The 15,915-nt window shown below is 39.7% G+C and overlaps 1 protein-coding gene across 2 annotated transcripts in view; it reads left to right on the top strand.

Annotated features, from left to right (window-relative positions):
• The window catches only part of tgfbr3 (transforming growth factor, beta receptor III), a 75,034-nt gene that overhangs the window by 22,637 nt on the left and 36,482 nt on the right, over positions 1 to 15,915 (top strand). For both annotated transcript variants that reach the window (XM_044199590.1, XM_044199589.1), the window contains exons 3-4: positions 1,163 to 1,350; positions 14,075 to 14,212. In XM_044199590.1, the coding sequence (XP_044055525.1) occupies positions 1,163 to 1,350; positions 14,075 to 14,212 (326 nt within the window). The remainder of the gene's footprint in view (positions 1 to 1,162; positions 1,351 to 14,074; positions 14,213 to 15,915) is intronic.

The raw sequence follows: 15,915 nt of genomic DNA, 5'->3' as shown, positions 1-15,915 counted from the left end.
GACGACACGACAGGGAATACAGTACCAAGGGGGTTTTCAAGGGGGTTTGGCTCCTGGCACCTGGCTCTGCCTCAACGCTCAGTGAGTTTCCTGATGGACAGATAGCTTTACTTGCTAAAGGAACCGCTGACTGCTGCTAACGGTAGCTGCCGGAACACTGTAGCACTATGAAATAAAAGTCCCCTGAAATAAATAAAAGTAGATATTTGAAAAACTTCCTTTTTTAAATAAAAACCTATTTATTTGATGAACTATATTGACTCGTTTATTTATTTCAGGATTTATTTCATAGCCATGTTTATTAAGTGGATAACTTGAAGCCTGGCAAGATGGATTCTCGCGGGATCTTGTTTGATCTTGTGAGCTCGAGAATCCAGCTGCCTCGCAAGGTAAAATATATATCGTGCATCCCTACTATTTCAAGAGTCATCTCTTGTTCATCAAAATCAATTATTTATTTCACTACTTGACCTTGTGGAAAGGCTTATGTCAGAAAGACAAAATGGACTTTGTACTTCTGATGTTTGTTGCAACAAAGAATGCATTCTTTATACTATGTAAGGTGATATGGGTAAGGTGACTTTCAGTGTGAATCCCAACGAAGACTGTAATATGTCTGTCAAAAAAAGTCTCAGTGTAAGAGTACCTCTGATATTTGACCTTTTTAGAACCCTTTGCAACAGTGATTTGCTCATTTGTTAGGTGTTCAAATACAAATACACCTGCTTCAGCAATTTTAATTATTCAGTGAGCTGCCCTCTACAGTATGACATATAGAGAGTTGGAAAGTGTGAACTGGATCATTACTGTAGATCATGCTGACAGGTTTTTCACCTCACCTTACAGGCTTTACAAGACTGAGTGTACTGGTAAAGGCTGGTTCTCCTAAGTAATTAGAGAAGGTCAAATTTGGCCATTCAAGGAAAAAATAAAAACAGTTGAAATTGCCTTAAGGAAATTATAATTGGACTGCTATGTTGATTATATGTCTCACACGTTACTCTATAGATGGTCAGACTGAGTGACGCTACATTATAGAGGACTGAGAAAAAGTGAATTTACAGAATTTTTCTGTTAAGTCAACATCGTGTGAGACATGACATTTGAATCCTTGCACATACTGTAGCATTTGATTAATACAGTCTTCTTTTCTTCACTGCAGGGCCATTGTTTCGCAGCCCATGTGAGCTGCTGCCGGTGGGGATGGGACACCCAGTGCAGGCCATGTTGAAGAGCTTCACCGCCCTGTCAGGCTGTGCAAGCAGGGGCACCACCAGCCTCCCTCAGGAGATCCACATCATCAACCTGAGAGGACATGCTCCAGAGGGACCAGACAACACCCCGGCAGAAGTGAGTCATCCTTAGTAAAAGAAGCTAAACTTAAATTTTATTTTCTACCACCATAATTAACTCTTCAATAAAAACAGTCAAGATTAGACTTTGAACCAAGATAGTTCATAGCAAAGCTTTCACCAATTCTCTAAATCCATTTTCAGTATCATTATATTACTTGTTGAAATCTTAAGTCCAGTGAGAGATGATCTGCCTTCCACGTCGTCTCATATTCTGGTGACTTTATTGTTCAGCCTCATAAAGGGTGCAGGATCTGCTGCACTTGATATTTCCACTGCCCTTGTTTGCGCTATTTTTTTCAGTGACTGATAATGGTTGCCAGTCCTTTTCCTTTTTGCTTAGAGGAAGCTTCTTCGCCAAAGCTAGGGAGTAAAGGCCTGGTCACACTAGAGCGACACAGTGAAGTTCATCCATGTGTCCTCACAAAATACTGTACTGTACTCGACTAAGGATTATTGCCGGGCTAGTTGCTGAACTGCTCTATTTGGTGAGCTAATGGCTAACATGTTTGCAAAGCTGGGAAAATGCTACATCTTATATATCTGTTGGATTTCATTTTTAGATGTCATTGTTATTGGAGGCTCCACTAGGTACAGTAAAATAAACCTGTTCCAAACCTCATGATCCGATGGACTTACCTAACACATGACTTTCTAGAGGGTGAAAAACAAGACATTGATTAATTAGTCTTTTAAATGGCTGTACATAGGTATTTTCCAACCACTTATTTGTTTTGAAGAGATCTCGTAAGTGCGCTCATTCAAACTGTCAGCACATCTCCTAACTATCTGCTGATAGCGTTCCTAAAGTTGATGTTGGTTTTGAAACCACTCCCTGTCTTCAGGTGTTATACAGGATGTCTCATGGCAGGACTCCTCAAAGTTAGCCATAGTTTGAAGATGAATCATGGGCCCACGGCCTTCGAAAAGGCTGCGTCTGGATTTTAAACTGTCCCTAGTTCCCATCCCCCTCAGTCACAGCAGCTTGAAAACCAGCATGTATAGGCTTGCCAATACAGTTTTGCTGCTGATGTAGGCTTGAACGTTGCCAAGGCCAAATATACAGAAACACAGTGTGTGGTTATGCTGCAGCAGGTAAATACAGAAATTGTCCTCTGGTTTTAGTGGCTGTGCTTGTTCTGAAGCCTTACTACATACCTAAATTATAGATTCCTGTAATCATAACAATGAGAGGGATTGTCATTTTTATTCCACATAATGTAATGTTGAGGAGTTGAAGCAGTTACAGGGCTTCTTTTACATTTGAGATTTGTCAGATTTTTTTAAATTTCAATCTTAGACATTATGTTACGGCTGAGCAGTGGTTTCAGCATTGATGTCGCAATGGATACATGCGCAGGAGACACATTGCAAAAGGTGCAATGTAATAAGGCAAATTAGGCCCAACATGGTACAATATTTAAACCATTTTCCCTGCTTGAAACTAGGTACACTTTTCATTGTCATACAGGCAAGCAGTGTAATCCAGCTGATAAATTACACAATCAAAAGTTTAATTGTAGTGTGGTCTGTGGTTTTGCATGCATACCCTGCCTGCACGGTGAATAACCAGTCACAGTTATTGAGAATGGACTGAGTTGTTTCACATACATGGAAAAAAAACAAGTTAACAAACATCCTGTGACATAGAGTTATGCATCTAACTCTAAAATTAAGAAGACAAAAAAACCCCTGTCAAAACAAAGAAGTGTTTGTGTAAAAAAATTCTACATCTGCTATTGAGAATTTTTTTAGTTTTAACAAAGATGATTTGGAATAAAAAAACAGGAACCCTTTCTTTCCAATTTGAACCCTACAATTTGTACAAAACAATCTCAGTGTTAATTTAGTGTTATTTAGCCCTAATATTAGGTATGACAACACAGCATGTTTTTCTGCCTATCATATTGGTGCAGTGCAAAGTGACCATGAGCTGCTCTCATTTATGTGGCCTTCAGTTGCCCTAACAGCAGTAAAAGTCTTGTTTTCGATTGGCTAGAGGGTTTACAGTTGTCTTAATACGAAGTTGCTTCAAAAGCTGGTGTCTTCCTGAGTTAAATCTACTATTCTAGGCAATTATCTGAATAAAAGTTTGTATAATTTTCCCAGAAATTGAAGTGATTCTGCCACATCAAAATAAGCCTTTAAATGCAAGGATTTCAGGTGGTGTATCTGTCACCACTTAATTCAAAACTGTATGCTCCTCTGAGTGCACTATACTACTGCAGACTACTGGAGTGTCCAGTAGAAGGTTTTCGTTTTGTTTCATCTAGCTTCAGATATACTTGTGTCAAGGTGGATTATGATTAGACATAGATAGATATTCACGCAAAACATTTATTTTCCGAACAATTGACTGGCCGTTCATGGGCCAGATTATTGAGTGCAAGGCAAAGTCCATGCAGTCAGGATTTCTTCACATAAATTACAAAAAGCTTTTCTTTCTGTTACAACTTGTGCCAACAAGGACACTTCAGAAAATCAAACAATCTTAACCATGTTTAGCTGCTGTTAAAGCTGTCACAGTCTGACGGGTTGTCTTATCTTATTTTCACTTGCTCTCCAGAGACCCTTTTTCTGGAAGTGATGGAGCAAATAAGGCTTCATGGATACAGTCAAAAGGTCTAATTAATAACAGATTTCTGTATGTATTTGTTTATTTTGGCCAAAGTTTATATTTTTTTAGTCTTCTACAGAGTGCATTTATTAGGATTTAAATCAGAGGGATAAGTGCATAAGTGAAATGACACAAATTTGGACTGTGGCCATTTGAAAAAAAGGCCACATATATTTTACATTATTTGTTTTCTTTTTTAACAGATGTATTGAATAATTTTCTCTGTAAATGAGCAGTCACAGCATAACTGTTATGGATAGCCCTGTAAAACCTTTAGTTTCAGGGTCTGTGAAATGCGTCTCTTCACGTCAATTTATCCAGCTGTTGGTAACCCATCACCTCCATGGTCAAGTGAGGACTTTTGTGGAGGAGGCAGAAATCCAGCTGTCTGTTCCCCTGCCTACAGCCTTGGCTGCAGAAGGTCAGTCTGGCTCTGGTTGAAATTAGGTGGCCCTGCAGAAGCTCATTCTGTTGAGTGGAGGTTTCTGCTTGTGATAAGATAAGATCCCCTAAAGGACGCTTGGACACTCTGCCCACTCCCCCTCTGGTCCTTGATTGCATTTCCACCTGGGTTGTGGGCACAGATTGGCCTGTTCAGACACTTCCTAAGTGCTTAGCCTTCAACAAGACTGTGTTGGAGGGCACACAGTGCGTCAGACTGTGGTTGCATTGACACAATCTGCCCCTGATGTTCCGTGACAGGAGGCGGTGATAATCCAGTGGGAAAAAAAAGAATTTACTCATTCCATTAAAACAGGGGCAAACATCTGCCCTAGCTCTGTCCAATGGTAACAGCATCTACAGTACCAGCACCTCTAAAGCTTGCTATTGAACACGACAAATAGTTTTTTTAATTAAACCAAAAGCGTGTAAAAACAGCACATTGTGGTTTTAGTGTACAGACACGAGAGTGGTATGCATCGTCTCATCTAAATCTTAGCAAGAAAGCAAAAAGGGTATTTTCCAAAATGTTGAACTGTTCCTTTAATTTCAGTGTTTTAATCCATTTTAGTTGTCAGAGTTGGAAGTGCGCAAATTGATTTCACTCTCAGTAATTGGTCTTTTCCCGTGTTTGCTTTGGCATGTTCATCCTTTGCTTATTTTCAAAGTCAGCAGAGAGGGGGCCGGTCAGTCTGTGATTATGTAGATTTTATTTGAGTTCTCCTCTTCAACTCTGCTGATGGGGGAGGAAGTGGTGTCTGGGCCACCGAACAGACTGTGTTTGGATGATTTGTACGATGGTCTGCAGTACAGGGGTGCCTGTGGCTGATCTTTGGCTGTGCTGGACTGGCTGTCTGGGATGAGGGGCTGCAGGAGAACATGATGTACCCCAGTGACTCCTTACTAAGTGTCTGGAAAGGCAAGCCTTGACCAGGTAGGGAAATAAATCTGCTATTTCACATCGTGTGTGTATGGACTAATGTGGGCAAAAGGAATCACATGGTCAATTTCAGACACACAGAGGCACACACACATCCTGCAGCTGCGATGTGTGAGGCCTGCTTCACATCTCTTTCACATCCATGTGTGAAAGTCACGGCTTGCAGTTTGTCCGTATTTTCAGTAAAGACGTGAGAGCAATGAATTGTTTCCTGCCTGTACCACTGAACCCATTCTGCATGGGTATTAAGTAAAGGGTATGAACTGTTATCCACAGCTGGACCTGACTCAGAATACACACTTTGGCTCCTGGCCAATCTCCACACCAAAGCTGAGTTATTAAGTGCAACAGAACACCTCAGTAGTGACTGTGCATAGTGCTTCGTCTGGGATATGCTCACATTTACAGGGCACCATAGAATAACACACCAGAAGGAGAAAATATGCTAATCATTCATTTAAGTAGCCTAAAGCTAGAAATATCCACAATAATATTTTGGATAGTATTCTGATGATGTACAAGCCATGTGTTCAAATTTGCTGAGGTGAAAGTATAGCGGTCTGTGCATGATTGTTCTTGATGCGGGTATGATCTTTAGAACCACTTGTATTTAAAACAGGTGCTGCTGATTTAAATGAACAAGTAACAACAATTGTTCGGCTCTTGTATCAACATAAAATAATTAATTTGGAAATTGGTTCAGCCTAGTTTTGCAAGCGTTCCCTCGCAGAAATCAAATGACTAAAATCAAGTACAACTTCCCAACAACTCTGCTCAAGTCCAGTATTTAATTGCCCGGTTACTGTTCTGTCCACCAGTGAGCAAATGATTACAAGGTACAAGGTAATTTATTTATCATTTTACAACACAAGGTTGTACCACGAAATGAGTTTGTAGTCCCTTCATGCTACACACATAGAACATAACAGATCATTACATTTATATTAGAATAGGGTAACATATCAAATAAATAAAATAAAATAAAACAATATATAGTTATTTATATTCATACATGTATTAAACCCAGGACATAATTCTGCAGTGCATTTTTTGAATTTGCGTCTGGTGGAATGTAAACAGCAGATAGAGAGAGTGCTGATAATATGGTTTTCATCTTCACATAAAAAGCTTAACATTTGGGAAACAGTGTCCATCCACTTTGCCTGCGTTTGAGCACCAAGCATCATCGATGTAAACACAGAGTCCTTTCATCTTGCATGTCTCTCTTCAGCTGTCCCTATCTAAAAAAGGCAACCCCCCCCCGAAAAAACAGATGAAAAAACAAGAATGTAGCTAGTGGAGTTTGAAGGAGCTACAGGCCGCAGCATAGTCAAAATCTCCTGTTAAAGTTGATTTGAACAATTTTGGCTTAGCTCTTTAAAACAAATCCAATCACACATAATTCAGTGATGTTTCAGCATTAAAGCAGAAAAAAACCTGATTAAAACAAAAATGTAGCGAAGTTTGAAGGCGCTACCTACCGCTGCATCTACATGCGTCCTTATTGTTGAAGTACTGAAACATCGCAGTAGGAAACAAATAATGTTTAAGTTTTGAACCATCAATTTCATGCAACTCCCTGATAAAATCAGAAATTCACTTCATTTGTAGTGGTCATGATGGGCTCAGTCTCATTTTACTACTGCTTAGTACTACTACTGCTTTACTACTGTTGGTCTGTGGGTCAGTCAGTTGGTCAGTAGGTCCACCTCGTTGGTTCAGACTGAAATATCTAAAAAAAACTATTGGACTATTTTTTCATACTCTGGATTTTTACTCAACGTTTCTTTTAGACAGTGGGCTGTTTGTTTCATAGATACCGAACTCTCCTTTTCCATAAAATGACCAGTATTGACACTGGCTCGCCTGGACAATAATTTTTCATTTCAGAAGTGTTATTCACATTTGTCTGAAATAAAGAGTGATGACTTCTTCAGCTCCAGTTGTCCTGATCAAAGTAACAGAAGCCCCTTTTCTCTCTTATACTCATATAGGCCTCTAAAGGAAAGACAGCCCAGGCTGAGAGGCAGTATCCTGGAACAGGACTAGTGACTAGGACAAGGTTGGGGCTGTGTGTGTCCGTGGGTAGTCATTTTGTCAAATAATGGCAGTAATAATCATCACATTTTCACAAAATTCAATTTCTTCAGCTCCAGTTGTCCTGATCAAAGTAACAGAAGCCCCTTTTCTCTCTTATACTCATATAGGCCTCTAAAGGAAAGACAGCCCAGGCTGAGAGGCAGTATCCTGGAACAGGACTAGTGACTAGGACAAGGTTGGGGCTGTGTGTGTCCGTGGGTAGTCATTTTGTCAAATAATGGCAGTAATAATCATCACATTTTCACAAAATTCAATTTGATTGTATAAAAAGGATCTAATCTTCTAAAGTGAGAGAACAAATGAGAGTTACAGTCAGAGTGAGCTGTGCTGTAGACTAGACTTGCTGCTCAAATTTCATCCAAGCTATAAACCCCTTGGGATTTTGAGGCAAAATATCTTTTCGTTGGTTGAGAATTGACGTGAAGGTGTTGGTGTTTTGCCACTTAACAAAACAATGACCTCACTCTGAAGTGTTCTTTTCTGCTCCCCTGCTCTCTTTCAATGGTGTAGGTATCAAGTTTGAACATGTTTCCATATGTTCTTCTGTCACATGCTAAAGTGGCCTTGCACCTTGCTTACAAGCCACCACCACATGTGCGTTGAAGCAGAGGTTGGCACTATAGTAGACACCTAGTTCCACGGTTGCTGCAAACTGTAGAGCAAAAATAAGCTATTCAAAAACAAGAGGCCTGTCTGGGCATACAGTCGGGTGATAAAAAAGAAAGTAAACAAAAAGGGCTGGTGGTATCGGGAATCGGCCATCTTGCTCTAATCAGTTTACCGAAGGCAAACATCAAACAGCAGCAGATGATTGTTTTATCAGCTGGAATTTGCAGATATCTTTGACTGTCTGAGTGACTAACTGGAGGAGCTGAGCACAGTGTCAGATATGAGGTGAGCTTGCACACAAGTCAAACTGCACACTGAAAGCCAGCCTTTTGCTCGCTAGGACTAGTTTTTCTCCTACATTTCATGATAAAGGTAGAGGGATGTAAGGAATTATCAACTGTTAGCAATTTAGGAAGTCTGTCCTTTTAGAACATTCAACATTTGGGAGGATCCATCGTTATGTTAAGTTTGTATTCCACTTGGAAAGTGGAAGCTAGCAGGCTAGGCTAACTAGCTTTCACTTTCCGAGTGGAAACTAGTTAGCTAGTTACTTTTGTTGGTTTATGTTATTTTAACACTTGCTGAGTCGCCAACAGCTCCTGCACTCTTAGCGTTGTGTTTATCCCACAGTATGGCGCATGCGTAAACGTGCACAGTTAAGTTGTTATGTAACCACTGTGCCTACCGTGGCAAGTTTACATACATTAGTCATCTATAACTCACACGATCAAATGTTAGACTGACTTTATGAATAGTTTCATTAAGAATATTACGGTCTGCCAAACATCTAACGTTAGCTAAGTAGTCTTAGGCGATACCATGGATGTAGTAGGTTGTAATTAGCATGGCATTAAGCAATAACTCACAAGTAGTTTTTGTTTTGAATGATTTAATTTACTTACTTTTGGCGAGCAAATTAATTACAAACTATTATTTGTACCTGCCTACATTGCCGATATTACCAGTGAAATTACAGTACCAACATCGTCAGTCAGAACCAACATTTCACGCCCCGTGGAGAACTCTAATGTAGGCGGCACTACAGAAAAATAAATAAAACTTTAATTTCTTCATTTGGGTAATTACAATTTTGACCAAATAAGTATACAAATCAAAACAAACACAAGGTGATACAGTATATACTGACTTTTTTTGCAAACCTTTTTTAAAATTCCAATTTGATTGTAATCTAATCAAAGTCTAATCTTGGTCTTTCCTCCCGCCTCGATGCCGTGTTAGTTTCTTCAGCATATCCTGCCATTCTGCTATATCACTCAAAGATTGCTATCCAGAGGTCCCGTCTCACTTTGACGTCTTTTCAGGCTGTTTTCTTGCAGTTTGGCGTTGATCTGAGTGCAGACTGATTACCATCACAGTTTCAGGGGAAAGGCTCCAGGTAGCATCCCCATCACATTCAAAAATGTGGGTGGCACTGATAAGAGCGGTCAACAGGTTTTGGTCCGGCTCCCCTCCATCACTTAGCTCCTTTGCACCGGCCCCCCTTCCCTCTGTACACCCTCAGTGATCCACAAAGAACCAAGATTCAGACAGACAAGACACACGCACACACACACACACACACACCAGATAACACAGTATGATTGGTCCCAGGCAGTGTGCCTTTCTCCTCTTGGAGCCATGACTTTTCAGTTTTTAGCCAGCCCTCTTTGTTTTCAACTTTTGCAATGTTCAAGGTTCCAATGTTCTTGGATATCTATCTGTTTTAACCCATACTGATTCCTAATTAAAACATGCAAGCCAGTCGTTGTTATTCAGAATCAGAAATACTTTATTGATCCCCGAGGGGAAACTCTTTGTTACAGCTGCTCACTATCACGTCACACAGGAGAAGAGGTACTAATAGAATAGAAATAGACATAATAATAAATAAGTCTTCAAGTCTTCAAGACCCTGTTCAGTATGTCTCTGTTTCATTTTGTCGTTGTTGTTGATTATTATTTCCTGGGAGGATGAATGTGTTCCGAGATTAGTCTTACTTTTTCGCTAATTAAAGGATGTCCCTGAATCAGCAGGGATCGTCAGTCACTTAAAAAGCTCTGTCAATAAAGGAAACTGCAAGGACACTGAGCCGCACTGATACTGAGCTCTGACTGCAGGGTGTCCATGTTTGTCTATGAAAGTATCACATTGCAATGCTGATGCACAGTGTTTATGAAGCACACTTGAAACTTGGTGTGATTTATTTGGCTTTGAAAGGTCATTGAAATTGCAACCACATGTTCAAGACAGGACAAAAACAAATCACCCATTACAATTACAGTGTCACAGGCATCAGTAGGTTCTAAATCTAACTATGTGGCTTTGTTATACAATAAAGGCTTGTGTATGATTCATCATTTGGGTTTTTGTTCCAGTTGGCACTGTGTTTGTTGATCGAGAGCTTAAAGTTGAAGCTGAATTGTTTTTTTGTTTTTTTTAACATTTCCATTGTTTACACATGCTACCACCACTAATGGTATGCTCTGTGATGGGCCTTGCTTATCCTGCTACAGCTGTCGTCCCTTGTGTGAAGTGTAATTTCAGTAACACGATAGTTCTCCATCCCTGGCTGCTGGCAAATGCGCCCCATAACTGTAATGGACACTGGACCCCCAAATCCCTGTGCCAGCCTCCTGATAATCAATCAGGCGTGGCCTTCCGTCCCTGGCAGACACTCTCCGCAGGGTCCAATGAAGGTAGCAGCACCAGGGACAACTCAGCGCCACCTGATCCTTGTGAACACCATTAGAGGCACTTTGATGCCTGGTGTTTCTGCACCTCTTCTCTCCGCACCCTGGCTTTGTGACAAGGTCTGTTGCTATGTGCACCAGTCTTACCAAACCTTATGGCGGTAACTGCGTGGGCAGAGATGCACACCAGCTGCTGTTGAATCCTGATCATTGCTTACATTGTGCAACCCAGCTCTGGTCAGAACTGATATAGCTTGTTATTATCAATGTTTACTTGATAAACCTTGAATAACAGCAGATAATAAACACAGGTTTTTCACCATCAGCGCCTCTTGGCACTTCCTCTCCTTAGCGCTCTATTTATATTTGTTTTCAGGTGACTCACGTCTTCTGGAAATGTTTCTGTCTGGGTTTAATTTCCTCATCTTTTACAACTCTCTCCCTCACTCTCATTCTTCTTCTGTCTCCCTCTTCCATCTCTCAAAGCCAGGGCCTCAAAGCCAAGCCAGGTATGATTATATCTTGGTTGTTGTTATTCTCAGAGGAGTGATGCACACGCTTTTTCCAGAGTCTGGACTAATGGGGGAAGCAAATATGCAAAAAAAAAAAGAGAGAGCAGTGAGTCTCTGATCTCTTTGTTTGGATCACCATCCAGTTTGCCTCATAGATAACTGTTCAGTAATTTCTTCCATTTTCTTCTCTCAGAGGGACTTTTTAATGATTTTTGCAACACTTTCATGGACCACATTACTAAACACTCGTTTGTGTTGCTCTCCTCCAGGGCTCACATCTGTGGAGGACTGATAATTAGGCTTTGATGCTTCATGTTCACTCTCTCTATGTTGTCGGTGTCGCTTGTTAAATGGCTTCATGCAGCATCACAGTGACAAGTCTTTGAACACAGAGTATCTGCCAGAAGATAAAAATCACGCTTTACTGGATAGAATAGATCTCTTCTAAGGGAAACCGAAGTCTAGCATGCAGTTGGCTTGGTGAAGCATCGCGTGTATGGGTGTGAGAGAGAGAGGTATAAGATATAATACTTCACCAGGCCTATATTGTGTTGTCACGCTATTTGTTGATTGTGTTGTCGTGTTATCTGTTGATTTATTGACTGTTGTCATGCTGTTGTTGATTCTGTGTGTCATAAGAGCTATCTCTTTTGTCTCTAAGTAGTGCAGGCTCTATTTGTATCTGCATATTTTTCACTGCTTTTATCATTGATTGGATTTTCTATGTTTTTATTTTTAAAGTCTTGCTTTCAACTTGCCTGCCCGGGGGCTACAGATGAAATTGATCTTCTGGCTAACTCTGGCATATTTTCAGAAATGTTATTAATATGCACTGTCCCTGTCAAAAGGTAATTGCGATTTTTCAGACCAATATGGCAATTTGAACTGTCTACTGTCTATACAAGATAAGTTAACAACAAGATACTATGGGCTTGTTGAGGTTCAAAGTTCATTCTTGACCTTGGAAACAGCAGTTGACAAAACAATCTCACCTGAAGGTTAATTTAGTAGCTATTCTGGAGCTTTTGATCATATCACATCATCTTCATCAGGAGATGGAGTTTGCCCAGTTGTCATGAAATTGTAGATATGCAAAATGTTTTTCTTTTCTTTTTTTCTGAGCTGTGCCAATTGCAACAGTCAGGAATTTCATTTAGTTGTCAACTTCAGAAATTAACATTAAATAACTACAACTGACTACATTTGCCATTTGCTGGTAACAGTAGCAAGCAAAATCAACAGTTTCCAAATAATTGTTTCACCTCTTACCGCTTGTTAAGATATTGTTAATAATTTGTGATAGAGCAGATTTCAGCCCTACTCACCGCATATGGAAATATAGGTATAATAATATAAGGGAGAAATATGGAAAATATTGAATGGATGAAAGTAGATGTTTTTCAGTATTTAATCTGGTTCAGAACCTATAACAGATTATTACATAAATGGTTCACTTTGTCCTTATTCAAATCAGTCTAAAAGAGTACAGTATTGTTTGTTGATTTGTAGTGAGTGAAATAAAGAGTGTATGAGTGTAGCAGAAATGCATTGTACCAGAAAAATGGTAATGGTTTCCATTAACGATATAGATCTTCGTCTTGATAATAAACACGCCATAACCACATCCAAACAAATAATTGGTATGAATGTTCTCTACAGTTTTTCATGGTTCTAACTCATTCAAACACTCTTAACTAATGTTAAACTGTCAACTCAGTTTTACAATCGGCATCATCGTAATTACAGATCGTTTGTTCCATTATTAGCTTCAATGGAGGAACAAAGGCTGTATTTATTAGGAAAAGTGAAGGGCCAATTTTTTTTGCAAGCCATGACTAATTAAGTTACTGTAGGGGTTGTTATATCCCATAATGTGAATCCTTGTGGATTGGATTAGTGATTTACAGGCTTTTACTGCTGACACACAGGATGGGGCTGATATGATTAGTCTGAGAATACAGAATGGAGGGCGTTGAAAGAAGAGTGTCAGACAGACCACCATACCCTCGAGAGTATCACTTCTCATCAAAGCTAGAAAGAACAATTGAGAATTTTTAACAAATCTTGGGTAAGCTTTGGTTATGGCAATATTTAAAAGTTATATCTTATCTGTAAAGAGGGCAATGGAAAACCAGATCCTTTCCTGAGATGAGTGTGAGTTCAGTGCATGATCAGGCCATGAACCACCTGACTAGATTTGGTCCAAATGGTCCAGACAGGTCTTGTAACAGTGGAAACAAGAAAACAACAGATTAGGTCCCAAAACATCAAGTTTGTTTTCCCCATCTCACTACCAGACTGTGAAAATCTATTTTAATGGCAGTCTGAGAACCAAAGACATAGTTGCATGCTGTAGAGATGGTAACAGAGACCCACCACTTACTTTCCCCCCCTCTGTTAACAAAGACTCCACTGTGTGAACGTTCAGATCCTGCTGAGGCTACATATCAGAGCTAAGCAAGTGCCTTTTAGTGAGAACACAGCATGCCGTCTTTGTGAGTTTATCAGCAAAGTGAGTACATAAACAACCACAAAACCTGATAAAGAAGAACAATCTACAACATTATAGCACAGCAATTACACCAGGATAGTAACTGATATTTTTGGTTATATTTCAGTGAACATGAGAAAATCAAAGCTCTGACATTCGCACAGTGTAGCTGTGTGAAATGGGATCATGTGATGTATTGTGACTGATCTTGTAGTGAATTTTCTCTGTTCATGCCCTTATCTCTTCCTTAGTATCATATTTTTTTTACCAGTGAATTGTTCCTTTATATGACTCCAATCTCTTTTTCTTTTTGCCTTGCCAGGTTGAGCTGCATCTGAAGCCCATCCAGTCTTTGCTGCGCCATCAGAAGCCACTGGTCTTCGTGCTCAACTCCCCCCAACCACTGATCTGGAAGATCAAGACAGAGAACCTGGCCCCGGGCATTAAACGTACCTTTCATGTGAGTCCAGCATCAGTAAAAGCCTTTAAATCCTACTTACTAAAACTGTGTATTCATTTCCTCAAAGGCTAAACCGTATTCCCGTTTCAGTAGCCTTCTTCCCCGAGTAAAATATTTAAAGTGATATAAATTTGCAGTGGAGGCCTTTCCACACTCCACAAGAGGTTTCTCATGATAACGGTTTGATCTTGATGGCATGAATGCACAGTCATTGTGGCGAGGCATTTATCTCTGTATCTTTGCATACTTATTTAGCTACAGCTGTGTACTCTTCTCACAACTGTGCAGATGGATTCTTAACCTTTTCTTTTGTATGATTGTAGTAATTGTGGAAGCCGTTTTTGATTAGTACAAGTTTGATTAATATGAATATTCTTTGATTTGTATCAAATGATTCAGTATTTAATTGCGAGAGTTTTCAAATTTTTTTTTTACTATCATTATTATTATTGTCATCAAACTCAAACCAGTATCGCCCCCTCACATCCTGTTGTAAAATGTATTTATCTAAAAAAGATGAAATGTGCTTTCTCAGCTTTATTCAAGCTCCATAACCACAGGGCCATATCCCCACTGCCCCCCCTCCTCTAAACAGCCCTGTTGATAGCTTGGCAGCTGTTCAAATCTGACAGGGCGTATCCATAGACCACAGAAACCTTAACAAGGGGGAATGTGTGGTAGCAAACACTACACCACTAAAGCGCCGCTGAGGAAGTAGTTGATCTCTGAATTATATTGCTAATTTGTTCGTAAATAATTATAATCTTAATAGTTGCATTTGGTGTCCAATCTGAGGTGCAACTGATCAGATTTGTAACATAATTTTAAATAGAAGTCTTCATCAATGACTTAAAGTGGGACTATGTAGCTTTTGCAGAAAGCCACTGTGTTCACCGAGTGGTAGTTAAAGCCTTAATTTCACAAGATTCTCTTGAGTCAGCTACTTTAAAGACATCTTCATGTTACTTCCGTGACATGCTAAAAGGTAGTGTAACAGGAGCACAAACAAAATCAGCAAACTGGCTCATTAAGGTCATCTATTTTAAGTTTGCGAACATTAGCTAACATTAGCCACCATAAGCAACTGGTCATACCAGACCAAGTTAGGCTGTTGCAGAAAAACGTCAGTTCAACTTTTCATTTGTAAGAGGAAGAATGTGTTTTTTTCTTCTTTTAATAGTTACATTGTCTCACTTTAAAGTTGTCAGCAATATCAAAATAACTCAACAGAGGTTTGTGTTAAGACCAGGGTACATACGGGGGAGGAAGATAAGATGTTTTGTTGAAGGATATCGCAATGTAGTTGAAGCCAGGTTCCCTGGAGAGCCAGCCATATTTAGTAAAGGTACCATGGGGCCTCGCTGGGAAACTTAATAAAAAATGTAAAAATGGATTGCTTCAGTGCCCTTGTTCAAAGCCTGTGTATCACATGAGAAAATCATAGCAAAATGAGATCCAGAAGCCTCAGCCATGGCTTAACTATACTATATTGTTATGGAAACTTTTTCTTTGCCTTTATATGCTCTGAAGGCTTTTCTGTATTTTTGGCTCCCCAAAAGTAATCATTTTCAATTGTATGTTAACACCATGGCATTCTGCAAGAATGCAGTATCAGGTACACAAATGATTTCCATATGTGCTTGAGTGTTTTCTTGCTTACTTCTCATGCACAAAACATCCTGCCGTGAAAGCCAATGTGACAC

This window comes from Siniperca chuatsi, linkage group LG6 (genome assembly GCF_020085105.1).
Source record: "Siniperca chuatsi isolate FFG_IHB_CAS linkage group LG6, ASM2008510v1, whole genome shotgun sequence".
NCBI lineage: Eukaryota > Metazoa > Chordata > Actinopteri > Centrarchiformes > Sinipercidae > Siniperca > Siniperca chuatsi.
The sequence above is the reverse complement of the archived record's forward strand: the minus strand, read 5'-3'. Positions and strand labels throughout refer to the sequence as shown.